The sequence below is a fragment of the Trachemys scripta genome, chromosome 2, assembly GCF_013100865.1.
Source record: "Trachemys scripta elegans isolate TJP31775 chromosome 2, CAS_Tse_1.0, whole genome shotgun sequence".
Lineage (NCBI taxonomy): Eukaryota > Metazoa > Chordata > Testudines > Emydidae > Trachemys > Trachemys scripta.
This window is the reverse complement of record NC_048299.1, coordinates 245,310,010-245,330,773: the sequence shown is the minus strand read 5'-3', so window position 1 is coordinate 245,330,773 and position 20,764 is coordinate 245,310,010. Positions and strand designations below refer to the sequence as shown.

Here is a 20,764-nt window from a genome sequence, read left to right as displayed (position 1 = left end):
AATAGTCTTTGAATATTCCATGGTTCCATAGCATTGCGTCTGTCACAAGGAATAAGTGACTTTTGTCCATACACAAAAGAGCTTCTCTAACCTGTTGTTGTATTTGGATTGTTTAGCTAATGCAGTCAGGTGGAGGCTGGGGACACATACTTCATGATCGACTTTCCTCAGCAGTTCTGCTAGAAATTCAAAAATACGTCCAGATGAGGCTAGAAAAAAAGTGGCTGCCATTGTTCCTGGCAAAAGAACAATCTGGGGCACGTAGAAAAACAAAGGTAATGTTTCAAATATGGCCCATCCCAGTACTGTTTTCATGCTGAGATGTAGCTTACTGTTAGAGTAAGATGATGCAGAAAAATGACAGTCAATCATAGCTCATATTGAATTTAAACAGAAGGGAAGTGACTTGTGCATACAGCTTGCAGTGTTAAGCTGATGCCTGTGGATGAGGTTTTTTCCTCTAATAGCCCAATCCTGCTGATGGCTTCGTTAGCCACTGAAGCTGAAGAAGGCAGTTGATTCTGCCTTCACAGACAGCCAATGTGGGGAAAAGTTGGATCTTTGCAGCAGAGTTCACCCTCTATACCCCCCACATAGTCACACGCAGAAGAAATCCAGCTCCACAGAAAAGAGTTGCAGAGATGTTCAGGGAGACAAGAGCACAAGCAAATGAGCTGGCTTCCCACACTCTGATACTCCTGTTTCTCACACTGCCCATGTCCTCCCACCTGAAGCTGTATCGCCTACAGGAGTTACTCCAGGCCTCCTGCAGAGCTGCCAAGTGGGAAGACTGGCTGGCTACAGGCCTGGCTTCTGACTGGTTACATTAAAGAATGATCAGTTAAATTACACATGAGTGTTCAGAGTAGGGAGAGCTTTGCTTCTGCTGGCACATCATACATTAGCTTTTTTGCTGTGGGCATAGCTTCCACCTCACTGACTTTTATGGCAGTGTAGCTAGGATGGGATCTATGTGGGGGTAGGAGGAATTACACTGCTGCTGAGACTAGCAAAAAATCCTGTTTTTAGCAAACACACACACAAACTGAACGGAGAGTTTGTATTGTACTGATTGAGGAAAAACCTGCCATTTCCAACCAGGCACTGAATTCATTCAAATCAGACATGTAACTTAGTTTTAATTCTTTTTTAACATAAAGAGGGTTCAAAGGGCTTACAAAAATGTGGGCAGATTGGATCGTCCATCTCTCTATTTGTTGATTTAGAGCACTGGACACTTTTCACGAATCTGTATTTTGTAGGTTTTTAAGTAAGCCAAATTATTTTATTTGCAAGACTATGATTTGTAACAATCATAGGGGCTTTTGATCTTTTTTTTATCTCCATTTATGTTTCCTTACTATGTTCCCTATCTTACCACAAAGTGAGGGGATGAAAAGGCCCTTTAAAGCAGGGATTCTCAACCTTTTTCTTTCTGAGCCCCCTGCCCCCAACATACTATAAGAACTCCAGGGCCCAATGGGGAGCGGAGGTTTCAGGTCTCCTGGCTTCAGCCACCAGGTGTGGGGAGGTGGGGGGCCTCAGAGCTTTAGCCCTGAGAGGCTCAGGGCTTCAGCCATGGCGGGGAGCGGGCTCTGGTCTTGGGACTTCAGCCTCGGGTTGGGGGGGGCTGGGGTATCAGCCGTGGGAGGGGGGACAGGTTGGGGCTTTTGCCTCGTGGCTCTGCACCCGGTTTCAGGTGCTGAGGCTCTGGGCTTCAGCCCCGTGGCTCTGCTCCTGGCTTCAGACCCACAGGGGGTGCTGGGGCTCAGGATTACCTGTGGCTCCACTCCTGGTTTCAGCCCTGTGGGGGCGCCAGGGCTTGCTTTCAGTCCCGCAATTCTGTTCCTGACTTCAGCCCCATGGAGGGCGCCAGGGTTAGGGCTTTAGCCCTAGGCTCCACTCCCAGCTTCAGCCCCACAAGAGACGCTGGGCTCGGGGCTTTAGAATCTGGTTGAGAACAGCTGCTTTAGAGTTTATTTAGTGGAAGTGAAACCAGATGACATTCTCCATCCATCTTCATAATTCAGGGTGACCAAGCATGCTGGGTTTGACCATGCAGCTCTTATTCAGACAATCTTCCCTTGATTTAGGTGTGTGTTTTGGCTGCAAAGGGGCTTCCTGATCAAGTCTACCTTTTCCGAAGCAGATGACTTAAAAACTGGGAGCATTTTATATCCAAACCCATTATAGCCTGCACATTAAACAAGAAGAGTTTAGTACTTGACATATGAACATACTGATAATCTTGTGTTCAGCCACAGATAAGGGACATAGCTGAAGATCTCCTAATCCAGAGAAATGAGAAGAAGATTGGGTCCTGGAAGGCAAGTAAAGTATGTTATGTCTCTTTTCCCCATTGAAGCCTGGAGATTTCTTCATTGTTTCCTTGCTTTACATATCTAGGCCCAAGTTCACTGCTGGCATCAGTGGGTGTAATTACATTGACTTCAATGGAGTTGTACTTGCTGACATTAATGGTTAATTTGGCCGCCAACTGGATGGGACTTCCAACAATACTTGCACTGGCCAGAGGGGTCACTCTGGAGCAATTCAAGTCTATCCCCAGGGATTGTGCAGCAGTCTGAACTCCTCTGAGACTCATAATTGGTACTGGATCTTTAATGCACATTCATCTGTATTTCCCATGCAGTGGACTTATTGGGACAAGCTGTTCATTCCAGCATCTGGTAGTTTATTTATTATTGAGAGTGGATTACATGCAGACACAAAAGAGAATGTGAAATATGCAGCAGAATGGGCAAGTTTAATCATATCACACAGTATCTGTTTCATTTAGAATTGTATTTTAACCTTACAGCGCTAAGATAATATCGATTTTAAACATCTTAAACCTCAGTCATATGACATTTCAGGAAACATTTGCCAGTTTTTTCCCCCTTGAAGAGCAGTGAACTCTTTGTGGTTGCCAACATGCAAGTTGTATACATTTATTCAGTCTAAATTTTATTGTCTGTTGAATTCAAACTAGAGACCAGGTCACCATTACTGCTGCAAACCATTAGATAGAAAGAAATCCAAAGTGCAGGTGGGTTCTGTTAACTGGGTTTTCACTGGTACCTGTGTTTACGGAAATAATTATTTGCAGCATCTCGCTTAGGGCTGTGCTTTTGTCACATCTCATCATATAAGCAGGATGCATTTGATTATTTTTTCACTCCCATCTCCCGACACTTAACCAATTCCTGATCACAGTGATCACACCACTCTGAATGGAAGCAGCTTTAGCATTTGAGGGAGGACTATAGTAAGATGATTCTTTTGAGTCAAATTTAACTCATTTTCTCTTGAAGCAAGTTGATTTTTGGGTTGCCACTACCCATCTCCACTGCAAGAGAAGTATAGCCCAGCTGCTTGTGCTGTGGATTGTGTATAGCTGCTGCATGAGGAATGCAATATGGTATCTCAGCCCTTAGGTGACAACAGCATGGAGGGTGGTCACAAAGTCGGCATCCAGAAGGGATGGTTGCAACCTCCTTCTGAGCTGAGGATGAGAAAAAGCCAGTTTAGCTGCTGCTGTCCTAAATATTCTAGTAGCAGTTGAGGGGCAAACCAGAGGTCCAGACTGTGAATGCAGTCAGCCAGAGATGAGCACATCATCTCAGTCTGAAGGGTTGATATTACTCCTACCATATTTTCCAGTTCCTTCCCCCAACCAACATCATTTGGTCTGTGTTATATGGGAGATCAGGCTAAATGATCATAATAGTCCTCTCTGGCCTTAAAATCTATGAATCCTCTCAGTCTTATCTGGATTAAGACTCACCCAGATTGCCCTCAGCCATGGCCTGTCTCCCCAGACACTGAGGGCTTGTTTTCACAGCGGGTGTCGATTTAGCAGGTCTGGTGAAAACCTGATAAATAGACATCAGAGCACTCTCCAGTTGACTCCGGTACTCCAGCTCCCCGAGAAGAGTAAGATAAGTCGACTGGAAAGCGTCTCCCATCGACTCAGCACAGTGAAGACACTGCAGTAAGTTGACCTAAGTTACGTTGACTCCAGCTACATTATTGACGTAGCTGGAGTAACGTAACTTAGGTCGACTTACCCTGGGTAGTGTAGACAAACCCTAAGTAATGCATGTAGCAGTTTTGGACAGGTCAGAAGGCATGGAGAAATACAGCGGGGTATCATCAGTGCACGTAAAGCACCACAGTCCTTGCTTCCTTACTAACCCTCCTAGAACCTCATACACAGGTTAAACAAGAGGGGTGACAAGCTGGAATCTTGCAGAACTTCAGGGTGAAGGAGCAATTGCCCCACCAACTCTGAGTGCTCATCAGTGTTACAATGAAGCCAGTCCCAGGAGCAGCCCCAACCATCCTTGTTATGGCTGCAGTTAAGCTAAGAAAACCTCATGAGCAGAGGTGTCAAAAGAGTTGAAGCTACTCATCATCCTGATGAGTTGGGGTTATTTTTTTTCTCCTGTTTGCTCTGGGGTTTTTATATAGTTAATTAACTAGAAAATCAAGCACAGCCCATAATAGTAACATCAACAGTCTACAGATGGGAAAACTTAGGCAGAGTCTGTATCAGATTCAATATTAGCAAGTGAAAGTCCCTTGCTCTCAGTGCTGTCCTTAGTTCACTAAACTGTGCTGCCTCTGATTCTATTGAACTGCCCTCTTGGTGGCCAGAAGACACGCTGGCTGCTCAGCAGAGGAACCAACTCAACGGCACCCAGATGGCTGGCAGCCAGGAGGGAGCTTGCAATTGCACTAACATCACCAGTAGCAGCCTAGGCAGCATTTCCAGCCCTGATTCTGTCTGTGACTTTCCGAAACATTGAGGGGCTTGTCATAGTTCCCACAGTGCCCAAAAGTTGGCTGGGTGACTGTAGCATGGGACTATGTATAACCTGTGATTTTATTTTACTGTTAGGAGAAACCATTGACAGACTTTCAGCTCTAGCTCTCATGTTACATTTCCAAGGCTATCTGCAACAACAAATATTCCTCTACCCCTTGCTTGCTAGCCATTGGACATGACTCCCTCTCTTTAGGTCCTCATGGATTGTATACTGATGTTATAGGGTAATTTTCAGTCATTCATCTGATAACAGCGAGGAATTGCTTGGCTTACTGTTCAAGGAATAATAGCAAAGCATGAGGATTGTGAGCTCAGTAAAGAAGGACTGAGGGTTGATTTTCATTCTAAACTTCATGTCAAATGAACTTCTGTATAAATTGTCTTTCTTTCTCTATTCCCTCTGGCTTTACTTTTCACTCACTCTTTCATGCGTTCTGTTTCACTGTCTATTTTGAAGCATGAAGATTTCCAAAATGTCTTGATGACTTTAAATCACATTTTACTATTTGTAGAATTCATTCCAGAAACAGCAAACTCTCCAGCTTCTGTTGGTGATCATGGCAACACTTTTCAAAACTGGTTTTGTTAGTGAAGTCCATGTCAAAAGCATTTTGGAGTTTTTAGCAATGTGGTTTGTCTGTTCCTTTCTCTTTGTTGCTGTTGTTTGTTTGTACAAAACTCAAACTGTTCCCTAAAACATAGCTTGTTGCCATAACTAATAGCAATGGCTGTTTCCATTTCCTCTCTCATCCATCCTTTCCAAAAAATGTTGTACCAACCAACCTCACAAAGAAAGAAAGAAAGAAAGAAAGATTGCCAAATTCTATTGTATCCCTGTCATAAACTACTGAAAGTTAGGGTCAGTGCAAAGATAAGAATCAGACAGTTTACCCTAACTAATGCTTTTGTTATTGCTTTTTGAAACAGTTTATTCAGTGCATTTTTTTTCTTTTGACAGCATGTGGACAATAAGTGGGTTTCTTCATCTAGAGAAATAATCATATTCCGTAAAGGGCTGCTGAATCCAGTAACAGCATTACAGTTTCAGCGCTTTGTGTCTTTGAAAGGAGATTTACTGGAGAACGGAGTGCTTTTCTGGCAAGAGGTTCAGAAATATAAGGTATAGTGCTATAATGTGAGCAGGGGAGTATCATGCAGATTTAAAAGTATATATCAATTAACATACTTCATGAGACTTTTAGCTATAGTGCCTTGATGCAATTTACTGTCAAGATCAATGCCACCCGCTTCATTGCTTTATTGTTCTTTCCTCCATGCAGATCCTCCTCCATTCCTTAGAGAAAATATTTTAAATTAATTGAGAATTTCATACCCACATTCCTTTGTGCTTATATACACTATAGAATGATATTGACCTTTACAGGGATATTGTCAATTAACTCATGTCCAAAATTTTGTTTATTATGTTGAGCACTGATGTGCACTGTGCTTTACAAAACACAGTGGGCATTCTTAAAATGTTTATTCAGGTTATAGAGGCATTCCAGTAGTATTACCCATTGTAAATAAAGAAAATACTATTTTATATACAATATGTACACAATTTTACAAAGGGTAAGTGTTCAGAAAAGATGCAATCTGAGTTGTCATCATCCTCTGGTTCTCCCAAACTAGTCATGTCTCCTTTAGGCCAGATCCTCTGCTGCAGTAGATCAGCATAGGTCTATTGACTTTAATGGAGCTACACCAAAGTACTAGAAGTAAGTAAGTCATGCCTGCATTCAGGAGAGCACAAGGACTAATTTGTTAGGGAAGAGTCAACATGGTTTTTGTAAAGGAAAATCATCCTCACCAATCTACTAGAATTCTTTGAGGGGGTCAACAAGCATGTGGACAAGGGGGACACAGTGGATATAGTATACTTAGCTTTTCAGAAAGCCTTTGACAAGCCTTTGACCCTCACCAAAGGCTCTTAGGTAAAGTGAGTTGTCATGGGATAAGAGGGAAGGTCCTCTCCTGGATCGGTAACTGGTTAAAACATAGGAAACAAAGGGTAGGAATAAATGGTCAGTTTTCAGAATGGAGAGAGGTAAATAGTGGTGTCCCGCAGAGGTCTGTAACGGGACCAGTCGTATTCAACATATTCAGAAGTGATCTGGAAAAAGGGGTAAACAGTGAGGCAGCAAAATTTGCAGATGGTACAAAACTACTCAAGATAGTGAAGTCCAAAGCAGACTGTGGAGAGCTACTAAGGGATCTCACAAAACTGGGTGACTGGGCAACAAAATGGCAGATGAAATTCAATTTTGATAAATGCAAAGTAATGCACATTGGAAAACATAAACCCAACTATACATATAAAATGATGGGTGCTAAATTAGCTGTTCCCACTCAAGAAAGAGATCTTGGAGTCATTGTGGATAGTTCTCTGAAAACATCCACTCAGTGTGCAACTGCAGTCAAAAAAGCGAACAGAATATTGGGAATCATAAAGAAAGGGATAGATAATAAGGCAGAAAATATCATGTTGCCTCTATATAAATCCGTGGTTCACTCACATCTTGCATGCAGATGTGGTCACCTCATCTCAAAAAAGATATATTGGAATTGGGAAACATTCAGAAAAGGGCAACAAAAATGATTAGGGGTATAGAACAGCTTCTGTATGAGGAAAGATTAATAAGACCGGGACTTTTCAGCTTGGAAAAAAGATGACTAAGGGGGGATATGATAGAGGTCTATAAAATCATGAATGGTGTGGAAAGAGAAAATAGGGAAGTGTTATTTACTCCTCATAACACAAGAACTAGAGGTCACCAAATAAAATTAATAGGCAGCAGGTTTAAAACAAACAAAAGAAAGTATTTCTTCACACAAAGTACAGTCAATCTGTGGAACTGTTTGCTAGAGGATGTTGTGAAGGCCAAGACTATAACAGGGTTCAAAAAAGAACTAGATAAATTCGTGGAGGATAGGTTCATCATTTACTATTAGCCAGGATGGGCAGGGATGGTATCCCTAGCCTCTGTTTACCAGAAGCTGGGAATGGGCAACAGGGGATGGATCACTTGGTGATTACTGTTCTGTTCATTCCCTCTGGGGCATCTGGCATTAGCCACTGGTCAGAAGACAGGATGCTGGGCTAGATGGACCTTTGGTCTGACCCAATATGGCCTTTCTTATGATAATGACAATGCCTGGCCCCTACATACAGGCTGCAGAGAGGGGGAAGGCTGCAGTGATCAGTTAATATGATCAATGATTATTATTATTTATCATTCATACCATATTGCAGTAACCACTGGAGACCTCAGTCAGGATTGGGGCCCAATTGTGCCAGGCACTGTATGAACACACACACTAAAGACAGTCCCAAGTAGGAGTAACAAACAGAAGGGCTGGCAGGAGGGAGGATGAGGATAATAGTATAAGAATATGTGGTTGCTTGGAAAGCTATGGGCTTAATTTGCATGTTTCAAGTTTTTATTTAAAAAATAAATAATAGCTATAAATAAATGAAATATTAATGATACCAGTAATCACTGCTGGCCACCTGCTTAGCCATCATAAATAGAAGTTAGCACATGAATAATGCTACCACCACAGAAAAGCAGAGCTGGCTCATCAGGCTTTGAAATTACTGAACCCTAAGTGCTTCCCAAGGCCAGCCGGTTCAGAAGGCACAGCAGAACTGGGACGTTAGCTAAGGCTATGAGATGGTGATTCACTTGTTACTCCAGAACTGGGAGTAGCTGGGAGGCCAAAACCCACACACAAATGTCTGAGGTTTCTGTTGGTTTGTGGTTCTCCCAAGCTACATTATGGAGAAAAGTGGGCTCCAATTTGAAGTGTTTTCTTTGTGGACATATTCTATGACGAAAGCCATTGTTTTACCCTCCATTTATGTTAATTTTATTTGTTTTCCTATCTAACAAAGAAAAGTACAATCTGACCATAATTATACATGCACACAATTTGGCAGGGTTGGCAGCTGCTGCTCTTCATAGATGCCAAGGACTAGACGAGCAGGCGTGCTGCAGGTCAGGATGTACCATAGGACCATTGCCAAAAAGCTGTGTGCAGAACTTTGCATAGTGCCTGCCTGCTGTGTCTGAATCATATTGTGCCATTGGTTTTCAAACAGACCTCCCTGTGGGAGTTGACGTCTGCAGTGCTCCTTACCACCTGGCAGATTGGTAGGACATTTTGGGGCAACAGAAAGATAATAAATAAGAAGAAATTACTTTTAAAACAAATATGGATAAATATTAGATTGTAGGATTTTTTTTCTGTCTGCTATACTATGTTCTGCCTCTCATCTTTCCTCTTATATCCTATGGCTTGTTCCTCTTTCCTCTATGATTTATTTGAATTTTATATCCTAAATTAATAAGAAAAGGCATAATATTATTTTATGATATGCTGAATATGGTTTTCTATTGTCCTTTCAAACAAGTGTTTATCTTTTCTCATTGTAATTTTTATCATTTTTCCCCTTCACACCATTAAAAAAGTATTAATAATAAAAACAAAACAGTTCTCTAAATTATGAAATATCTTTTAAAATCCATGGGGTTTAATTTCCTTTCAGATTAAAGATCAAGTTGCAACACAATTTCTTGTATCAAAAGTTAACCCAAATTCTTGAGCCCCATCAGATCTGCTCCCACAGGTTCTCTAGAGTGCTCACTGTATCTTAATAGAGATATTTAAGGAACTGTGATAAACTTACAATATGATGGAAAGTTAGGATTTCTGCATAGAAGGAAACTGCATATCAAAGGATTTGAAGACAGTTCTTCACAACATTTTCTCATAGGTTAATTCTGCCACTGCACTTCATCAGAGCTTGACTACACAGCACTTGCTTTCAGTCCCGGGTTTTATCAGAATTAGAGGATCATAGGAATGAGACCCTTGCAAGTGAATTCCTGTTGTCCATGTTTTAGTGCTGTGTCCACTCTACTTTTAATAATCCCAAGCCATAAGGCTTTGGGAAACTATAACACAATCCAGTAGATCTCAATATCAGGAAGGTTTCAGTGGTAGCATAAATTGTTCCCTTTCTTAATTTCATGCCATTACTCCTGGTTATAGCTCCTTATACCATCCTGAATCATTCTTATCTCACTGTTTGTAGGGAGTCTCCTTGTCTCCTTTAGTTATGACTCACCATGCTATCCATAGTTAGCTCAGTCTTTTTTGGAAATCAGTCCTTCATTTGTGTTTGGAATGACCTTACTTTTGTCAATAACATGCTCACATTGAACCTAGAATATCAAGTGCACAGCCTCACCAGAAGCACATACAGGGACTATCACGTCTGCTCCATGACTATGAATGCAACCCAGTATGTCACTGGCCTTTTTTGGTGCCATTTGTTGTTAAGAAAGTCAATGCAAGAATTCTGTTGCATCTTAGTTAAGAAGTTGTGTGTGTGTGTGTGTGTGTGTGTGTGTGTGTGTGTGTGTGTGTGTGTGTGTGTGTGTGTGTGTGTGTGTGTGTGTGAGATCAGTGGTGCAAGTAAGCCGGTATGGTCAGGTACACTGTACCATTAAGGCATTTATTGCCGATACACCATACCGGAAAGACACATTCGGTATCTGCTGAACACTGCAGGGCTCTCCCAGGAACCACAGTGGCGAAAGGAGCAGAACCGTCCCCAGCCCCACTCCCAGGTCTTGCACACAGCTGCATCTCCTTTCTGGGAGGACAGGGATGGGCAGGGACGGGGGCGATACAGCTGCGCTGTAGGAGCTGCCGGCATGCGGCCACCCAGTGGCCCCACGTTCTGCTCCTTTTGCCACTGCGGTTCCCGGGAGAGTCGCGCAGTTCAGCAGATACCGATTTCTATCCACAGATATCCACATCCGCGAGTATGAATTTGTATCCATGCAGGGCTCTAGTCATAGAACATTTTTTGTGAGGTGAAGGCAACTGGTGGGAGGGGCACAAAGGGTCAAGTGACCCTCCCCAGGCTCAAGTACCCCCGCTGGCCCGGGGAGGGAGAGAGGAAGGGGCAGGGCCAGAGCCAGAAGGCCAGCGCCTCTCCTCTTCCAGCCACGCTGCCTGGGACACTGCCCAGTGCAGCGCAACAGCTGCCTGGGAGAGCCAGGCATAGCATCCGGGAGTGGCTCCGGGGCCTGGCTGCCAGGAAGAACAGCCAAATGACAGGGGGAGCTGGTGCAGTGGGAGGAAGAGCCCTCCTCCCAGGTAATGTGGGATGGGGAGGGGACGGGGACAGTGCAGGGGCTGGGAGCAGGGCGGGGAGGGGTCACATGGAGGGTCGTGGGGGGGGTCACGTGGGGAGGTTGCGTGCCCCCCTTTAGCTGGTGCCCCACTTTGTGTCCCTCCCATGAGTCGCCATACTGGTAAGAGTTAAAATCTACTTGCAGCACTGTGTGTCATAATTATTTGCATATAACGGATGTTATTCAGATTGCTTAGCTTTTGTAAAGGACTGAATGGCTAGTTATTGATGAGTAATATATTCACTGTATGCTGCATTTTCCATTGTCCAGGATTTGTGCCATTCTCACTGTGATGATGCTACTGTCCAGAATAAGATCACAGCTATCATCAACTGCTTTATTAATTCCACCATCCCACCAGCTCTGCAAATTGACATCCCACCAGAGCAAGCTCAGAAGATTATAGAGCACAGGAGAGAACTAGGGCCATATGTATTTAGAGAGGCACAGGTAAGATGATGGGGATGGGTGGGGAGAAAAGTATCAGATTTGGTTAAAGATATTGTGCCTGATTTTTAGAGATGGTCTCTGTTATTATGGGCACAATTTTGGTCCCATAAATCATTGTGGGCACAAAGTTGCACCTATTATACTAATTATTATCCTGAAAATTAAGGGGTCAAGATGTGGGAGAGACCTCTGAATATTGTTAATCACCAATACATTGTATGATCTTTTTCAGCTGGTTTTACCATGTGTAGGGGTGATCAGCCCGGCATTAGGAGTTCTTGGTTTAAACCTACTACTCCATTTTCCTGAATTGCTTGATGTAAATATCAGGGGGTAGTCGTGTTAGTCTGTATCTACAAAAGCAACAAGGAGTCTGGTGGCACCTTAAAGACTAACTGATTTATTTGGGCATAAGCTTTCATGGATAAAAACCTCACTGCACTCTATGCATCTGAAGAAGTGAGGTTTTTACCCACGAAAGATTATGCCCAAATAAATCTGTTAGTCTTTAAGGTGCCACCAGACTCCTTGTTGTTTTTGATGTAAATAGTTAAACTGCAGCGACCAAATTTTGTGGTTTGAGGAACCACTTAAGTAGATATAAAAATATTGTAGACATTAGCAAAACACAAAAGCAACTTATAACTTACTGAAAATGCTGCCTTTTCTTTTTCCTTTTCTTCAGAAGGTCTGTGTAATAGGATCAGGCTGTGAACAGGTTTTTTCTCTCTCTGCTCATTCTGCTGCACAGACCAAATAAGGTCATTTATAAACCCACACTTTTTACCTTCTACGGTCATTACCTTTTATACTTCTGTTCCTCAAAAACATGTAGCTGTGTCTTCCCCCTTTTCCCACCAAATTGTCCCACCCCTTTTTTGAAGATCTATTAGTGCAAATCCACAGAACATTCAGATCATGAGGTGAATGATTTGGAAGACAGGAGGATTCATACAGATCATAAGATAAGGGAAGATGCTGATTTAAAGGCCCAACTTTAAATACTCCAGAAATACAGCATGGGACTAATGGAAGAATTTGGCACAATGATAAGACTGACATTCTTATCAAATATCACTATTAAGCACATTGGCCCCAATTTTGTGAAGTGGTAAGCGCCCTCAACTCCCACTGAAGTCAAGTGACAATACAGGACTTTCAACAATATCATGCCTTAGTACAATGTGTTAGTAGAATGCATTGCTTTCTGATTGCTTTTTTTATTGTTTTTCTTATTCCAGTTCAAAAAAGACCCCATGAGAGATTATATCATTTAAAAATTATCCAAGATTTGCTCATAGATCTCTAATGTGGTTTAAGAGCTTTTCCAGAGGCAAAAAAAAAAAAAAGAAAGAGAGAAAAAAAAAGTCCTTTCTCTTAAGGAGGGGAAAAAAACAAAGCTGTCTCCCTGATGAACAGAATATTTGGAATACTTAAGCAGAAGAGTGGTATAAAAAGCAATCCAAGTGGTGAATACTTTATAAAGAATACTTGTAAAAAATGATGGATGTTTTCATTAATGCAAACAATTGTTTAGGGAAATATAAAAAAGAGTGCCTTTTAACTGTGTTTTAGGAATATTTCTCACCAGTAACAAACATACTGATGAGAAGCATGTGCAGAGCAAAGCTGGACTGAAATGTCAGGAGACAATACGTGGGAGGAAACGTGCTGTGTACTAAAAAGGAATAGTTATTGCATTGTTATGGTAAACTACATTTACTTTTTACAGTACAGTCTGTTTTCTTAACATAGTCATGTTACATTTCCTTTTCTTTCTGCTCAGATGACTATTTTTGCTCTTCTGTTTAAATTTTGGCCAAAATTTTGTGAATTTCGAAGCAATTTGGCAGATGAGAAAATTTTGCCTACTTTGGAGAGAAAAAAGGAAAAGAAGAGACAAAAAGTTAAAAGAAAAACAACAGAGGAAAGACTCACACTCGTAAAGGTGAGAAGCTGAAATACCATAAACACATTTTTCAGCAAACAAGAGTAAAACATTCACATATTCCCCCTATGGGCCATGAGAAGACTCCCATTGACTTCAGTTGGCTTTGGATCAGGCCCTAAATGTCTTTTGTTAGAATACAGGCTTCAGGTACAATTCCGTCCTTGGAGAATTAGGCTCCAATCCTGCAAACACTCACGCATATGCTTAAATTGTGTGCTTAAAGATAAGCCCATGGGTAACTTAAAGATAAGCCCCATGGGTAAGTGTTTGCAGGATTGGGGCATTTGTCCTTCCTCTCATTTTAAATAGGGTGGAAATATATTTCTGTTCATCTCTTGTGGTGAGGGAGAAAGTAAAACATGAAGGGCTTAAATTTTCAAACAGATCTGCATGTGTAAAACTGACAATTGCACATGGAATTGCACTAGAACACTCTGTCATTGTCAGTAGACCATGCTTAGCTGTTTACTATCAGGCCACAAATTATATTTAAAATCAACATGTTTCCTTGCATATGTAATAAAAAGCACTTTAGATTATTCAAACAAAGATTTTGAAATGCCGGTGCAGGATTCACTCTTTATCCTCTTTGTTTATTTTTTGCATTTCCCTCAGCACTGACAATGAACTTATTAGACTACTCACTTTCACTTTTGTTAGTGAGCAATTTCTAATCTGTGTGAGTTGTTAGTTTCTAATGCACTAGTGGAAGTAGGCTGTGTTTGGGATGCAGCTACTACGGCGGAATGTTTGTGAAGCTGTTTCTCTTGAAATTTTGTTTTTAAAATATGGAAAAGTTTCTGTTGCTATTTTGTTTGATGAAAGGTTGCGTTTACAAAATCTAACTGTTGGGCCAAATGTGATGTGTGTGTGTGTCCCTTTAAGAGCAAATAAGCTATTACACCTGCAAGCCTTCTAATTAGCATTTCTATAGCACTGTACATATTCAAAGTACCGTACCAACAGATGCTCAGATACTGTAGTGATGTGAACTATGGGTATCTAGATAGGTAGAGACATTAACTAATAAATCCTCACAACAACCTGGGAGATCATGTAACTATTATTATCCCCTTTATAGAGGGGGAAACAGAGACAAAGAAAGATGCTGTGACTTTCCCAAGGCCACACAGCTATCAGTGTCAAACCAAGACTGAAACCCCCAACTCAGGCTCATTCCTCCAGAGAACATTGCCTCCCTACTGAAATGCCTGAGCATGGGCATGGATAAAGAGTGCAACATTTATGGGTAGTGCATGTTTGTGTCTTCACCTCCGTAAAAACAGACTTTTCCTTCTCTCTAGTTTCTTCCTTTTTCCCTAGCCCTTATATAGCACAAAGAAAGTCCCATGTAGAAGAGGAGATTGTTATGGAGCAAGGAAAAGTTGATGCCTGTGCAAAATCTTTTCTTTACATTATTTGAATATTTTAATGTTCTGTGTATGTGCCACTCAGCATTAGGGGCAAATCCAGCTCTTTCATCTGTGGCTGTTGATGGCCCTGTGGCAGTGAATCCAGTGGAGAGGGGCTGGACACAGGGGAGCTATACTTGGGCTGCATTATCTGTGTCCAGTGCAGAGTCCAGCTCTATGCACAGTCCCTGGGTGCCGATGTGCAGGGTTGTGTGGGCGTGGGGTGAAGGCAGGCCAGAGCAGGGTCACTCACATGCCAATATTTCAGCTATTGGACTGAAGTAGTTGTTGTGAAGGTTGCAAGCTTGAGGGAGTATGCTTTACCTCCTCCCTTTCTGCACATCTGCCCATGGCCAAAGCCAGCAATTCATCCTGGGCTTTGAGCTATGCATTTGCTCCTGGGTAAGGCATTAGGCTGTACATGCTACATTTCTTATTCCTATTTGCATTAGTCACTCTATAAATTGCTCTTATGCCAATATTTCTGCATAAGCAGTTGCACTTCACTTACAAAAAGAGTTTTTGAAATCTTAACTGGAAAAACACCCAAAGCCTGATTGAAAAGTTGCAATTAGTTTTAGTTTTAAATCTGTGCTCATCCTTCCCTCCCCCTCCACCAAGAGAGGACAATCCCCCATGCCTGGGTTTGACTTTTCCTTCTTCTCTTTAGCCTCATGGCACAAATGTAGGTTCCTAAACAATTTGGGCTAGATCCTGCTAAGTGCTAAGCTTCTCTTATCCATGGAAGTTGAGGGTGCTCAGTGTCTAGCAGAAACAGGATCTTTAAATTTTAGACCATAAAGCTTTAACTATTTTTTAAAAGCAGTTTCTTGGAAGATGTATGTTAGTCAGCCACCATTTTATAAAACCTTGCAGTTCTTTGGTGGATAGAAAAATTACTTAACTTTAATTTCCAGGATTTTACGGTATATTAGGACAATTAGGGGAGGAAGATAAATAAAATATTATGAAAATTCCAAGAAATTTAGGAAACAGAAACTCCAAGGTTAGAGGCAGAGAAGATCTATTACATGAATGAATTGCTGATGTTTAACCAATTTCTGCTTTAAAATCCTACAGTGGGTTGACTTGTTGACGAAGTGGTACCGCTTTGTCCCAGGGCAACATACAGTCATTAGTGGGTTAGACTAGCATGGTGCAGAGTCTGAAAATGAGTCCTGAATTTCCTCCAACACTGCCAACAATTAGTAGGGCCTTGAGGGGCTTCTGCTATTGAACCAGTGTCCTCTGCTGGCTAAGTAATGTGTGTATTTGCCAAACTCCTGCTTCAGCTGCGAGGCTTATGATTTTTCTCCCAAGCTCTTGTCTCTCCTGCCTGATCAGGCTTCTCTATTGACTTACATTTTCCTGCATTAAAGATAAACTATGAAAGCAAAAGTACTTTTCAAATTTTCTTCAAGCTTTTATTCAGTTGACATCACCAAGCATATTTGTTGGGGGCGATGTGATGCTATAATACATGATATTGTGTCATGATCTAGCATAGCATGAGATGACATCATCCAAAAACTCACACAAATCCCCCATTCCCAGTTTAAAGAATAGTAAGTATAAAATTTGTACTCAAGATTGTACTGTGTCTCTGTCTAATCAATGGAGAGTTTGAGGGGTCAGAGGGCCTGCTTTGGGATGGAAGATTAAATTCAAGCTGGAGGAGCAGCTCAGGACCCTGTTGGACAGTGTTTCAGGAGTTCTGGTCAGTCGGAGGGTAAGGAGAATGAGGGAAGTATAGAAGAAAGATGCTTTTCTGTGGCAGGGAATTGGAAGATCTTGGTTCTTTTGCCAGCTCTATCATCTCCGTTGTGTGACCATGGGCAAGCCATTTAACCTCTCTTGCTCAGTTGCGCCATCTGCAAAATGGGGGTAACACCTGCCTCACAGGGTTGTTGTGAGAGTTAATTAATCAATGTTTGTAAAGGACTTTGAGTTCCTCAGACGGAAGGTTCAAACACAAAGGATTATTATGACATCTAAATAACATTCACAGTGAGAGCAATTAACCACTAGAAGAATTTACCAAGGGTTGTGGTAGATTCTCCATCACTGAAAATGTTTAAATTGAGATTGGATGTTTTTCTAAAGAATCTGCTCTAGTTCACCCAGAGCTATTGGACTTAAAGCAGGAATTATTCAGGGAAGTCCTGTGACCTGTTTATGTACATGGTCAGACTAGCTCATCACAACAGTCCCGTCTGGCCTTAAAAATCTAGATTATATGAGTTTGTCTACACAAACATTTAGTTTGTGGCAAGTTGGGGTGAAAATCTACTCTGCTCTATCCTGCTGTGAACTAACTGTCCACTGAACTCTGCTGACATACATTAGCCATTTGTTAATGAGCTTTGATCTACTCCTATTTCAAAGAGGACTAGATCAAAGTGCATTAACAAACTGTTAATGTGCATTAGCAGGGTCCACACAGACAGTTAGTCCACAGCAGGGTAGTTTCACATCCCAGCGGGCTGCAAATTAAATGATTGTGTAGACAAGCCTGATGGAAATGTGTTCCATTGCTGGTTCATTGTGCCATTTAGGGTCCAAGAGAGTGGATGGGAACTGTTCACAATGAAAATGGTTGGCAGAAATTTAGAGCGGTGGAAACGTTGAGTTGGGCAAAGAAACATCTATAAAACCCCAAATCTTATTAGTATGCAAGAATGATAAACTACAAAACTGGGCATTAGAAAGCTCAGTACAAAATATGCTTGGAGTGCTATGTGATATTGCATGTGGGTCAGCTGAAATGCAACAATACCATCTTCTCTGACCTTATTCTTCACCCCAGCTCAATTATTTGCAACTAATCAAAGAATTGTTTCTATTGGTAACAGCAAGTGAAAAAAGTTGTCAGCTTATCAGACAGTATTTCTGTAGATGAGACCAGTATGGGTAGAGGAACACCTTCATCTGTAACTGGATATGGACGACAGGTGAGTAATAAAATATCTTGCTACAGATATCCACACCCCCACCTACATCAATGAAGAGAAATAAGGCAAGGTGCTGATGTAAAGTGAAGGTGGAGGATTGGCTACTAACGCTGCTGTTGCAGGGTTCTTAAAGAACTGCTCATTCTTGACACAGTAACTTTTCAGGTTAAAAGCCTGCTCTGCCTCTTCTGAGGTTCTTTCATTTTTAGATGCTGGGGAGTATTTCTAATAACTTGAGGCCTTTTGAATTTATAAGTGAGGGTAGCACTGATTTACACTTGAGATAAGCCCAAGGCAATGAAGTTTCAGATTCATATCAGAACTTTCCTGAAGATTGGCAGTATATTATGCCAGGGGAATAGTAATTTTTTTTCTTTAAAATAACAGAAGGAATGAGCACAGCAACTTCTGAACACTAAGCGATGGTTTATAGTGTAAAATGGATGGGTGGAATATAGTTTGGAATATAGACCGGAATATAGACCAGCTTGAATGTCATCCAAAATCTCAAACCAACCAAAATCCAAACCATCTTTTTAGGTTCAGTGAAGTTTGGATAAGCACACTCTCCCCCACACAGTCCTCTCATTCAAACAGGCCTTTTACTTTGCTTTACTTCTGGAAAAGGCTCGATTGGCTGATTCTGAAGCCAGGATGCTATCCTACACAGACAGGCCAGGGTGGAGCGGCTTCAGAATTTGTAGGAGTCTGGTAATCTCTGCTGAACTTCTGACTTCAAATCCTGTGCTACTGTAGGAAGTGAATTAAAGTTCCTCAGACTGAACCACCAAATCTAAAATTGGCCTCAGACTTTCAACATTTCAGAAAAAAAGGCTGATACAGAACATTCCTGACTAGGGCTATGCCTTAAACCAAACAGAGGTACAGTCTCATAATGTTTGGGTGAGCAGCCTAAAGCTTACTTTGAACCTGACTGGGTACATTAAAATTTAAAGAGCAGCATTTTTTCCTTAGTGCAGGAGAGAAGGTTCCATGTCGTAGAAAGGTGCTGCCAAGTGTGGGCAGAAAGAATCGGGAGATTTCATATGACCTGCTGGGATCTGGGTGGGTTAGCTAGCAGGTAGAGAGGCTCACGGTGGGACAGAGGGAGTGGGCACTTTTGGGTGCTCAAAAGAACAAAAAGAATGAAATTTTGGCAGGGGTAAGATTCTGTAATGTTTTAGGAAGAGGAAAGAAAGAAAAACGTGACATGGAGAAGGGAAGAGTAAAAGAAAATGGAGAGCTGAATAAATTAGGATAAGCATCCAATCTGTCAGACTTTTCTTTATTGCACCTCCCAATGCTTTGTGATTCACTTCTTGCTAGTGAATTGTTTCACAATTTCAGTATTTAATGGCACAACTCCCCTTTTGCTAACTTCTTCAGCTTCGAGAAAGCTGGTATTGTATTAACATAAACAAGCCGTCCTGCTGCTGAAATAGATCATCAACTACCAGTCACATGGTACAGAGGCTGATGTTTGAAAATGGTTCTTGCAGGTTTCCTGGTCTTACTCCAAGTACATAGAAGCCCTCGAGCAGGAGAGAGTACTCCTTAAAATACAAGAAGATCTGGAGAAAAGGACATCATTATTTTCTACAGGTTATTAATCATGTTCTGTGGCTTAGGAGGACAGTGTTCTGACTACTAGACGTTATGTGGTGAAAGTCACACAGCATGAGGCCCTCCTCATTTGCTCTGCTTTAGGGCTGTGTGGGTGGTCCTCGCCTCCACCACCCTGTCTGCTGTGGAGTGGCTGTTCACATCCATATAGCTCAGTGACAAGGGTGGTGTTGGGAGCGGCCATGGGATCCAGTGTTACCACTGCAGCGCACCATGTAGTGTGACCAGATAGCAAATGTGAAAAATCGTGATGGGGTGGGTGGTAATAGGAGCCATATTAAAAAAAAAGCCCCAAATATCAGGACTGTCCCTATAAAATCGGGACATCTGCTCACCCTATGAACATGTAGCACAGAGGAGAATGCACACTGTTTCAGCCCGTACACTGACACAGCAGACAAGGAGGAGTACTCTGCAGCCGTGCATTTCAGCTCTGTGCTGTAGGCTGCATTTTACCTCCCCAGTTCCTTGCACTACAGCCACTTGAACTTTATGTGGACAAAATAAGTATAAACATTCTATTACACTATCAGTGTTCTCTCCATGAAGGTACTGGGAGTTGCAGCAGCTCATGTCTGCATTTAATTTAATGTCCTCATAGTCCATGCCCCAAAACTATACAATCAACTGTGGTGTTCCATTAATTTTTTGGAGATTGTATCTGACCATAAAATAGGCACTTATCCTAAGCAAAAGCACAGTTTCCCTTAATTTCAAATTGCTTTCTTTATACAGGTGTCTCATCCACGACCTGTTTGAAGCCTGACTTCACTGCAAATCCAGAGAAATCCATCACTTCATCAAATACTAGTCTGATTTGGGATAAACAGTCCAATCTTCCCAAAGATGTGGGAAGTGAGTCCCGAAGAGTTAATAATCTGCTTCTGTTTGGTATTCATAGTTGAATTACATCCTTGGATTCTGAAATTCTCAGATTATGACTCAGAGCTAGCTAGAGACTAACTCTGGGTATGTCTGCACTACCTGCCGGATCGGCAGGCAGCAATCGAGCTAATGGGGGTCGCTTTATCGCGATCCCTGAGTGCTCTCCCGTCAACTCTTGTACTCCGCCGCAAGAGGCGCAGGGGAGCGGCAGCAGTGAAGACACCACCGTAAATCAATCTAAGTACGTCGACTTCAGCTACGTTATTCACATAGCTGAAGTTGCATAACTTAGATCGACCCTCTCTCACCCCCAGTGTAGACCACGCCTCTGCCACAGCAGCTGAAACAGAATAAAAAAGGGTAGAGGAGAGAGAATGAAAGAGATGGCAAAGGAAAAAAACAGATTTTGCTACAATTTTAATCCCCAGGTTAAGAGTCCCCTGGGTTCC

At 41.9% G+C, this 20,764-nt stretch overlaps 1 protein-coding gene across 1 annotated transcript in view; it reads left to right on the top strand.

Annotated features, from left to right (window-relative positions):
- Nucleotides 1-20,537, top strand: part of RGS22 (regulator of G protein signaling 22) — a 98,390-nt gene extending 77,853 nt beyond the window's left edge. Inside the window, exons 20-27 of the mRNA XM_034763377.1 lie at nt 117-275; nt 2,259-2,336; nt 5,790-5,951; nt 11,314-11,493; nt 13,280-13,441; nt 17,709-17,807; nt 19,307-19,409; nt 20,166-20,537. Of these exons, the coding sequence (XP_034619268.1) occupies nt 117-275; nt 2,259-2,336; nt 5,790-5,951; nt 11,314-11,493; nt 13,280-13,441; nt 17,709-17,807; nt 19,307-19,409; nt 20,166-20,335 (1,113 nt within the window). The 3' untranslated portion in view covers nt 20,336-20,537. The remainder of the gene's footprint in view (nt 1-116; nt 276-2,258; nt 2,337-5,789; nt 5,952-11,313; nt 11,494-13,279; nt 13,442-17,708; nt 17,808-19,306; nt 19,410-20,165) is intronic.
- The last annotated feature ends 227 nt before the right edge of the window (nt 20,538-20,764 follow it).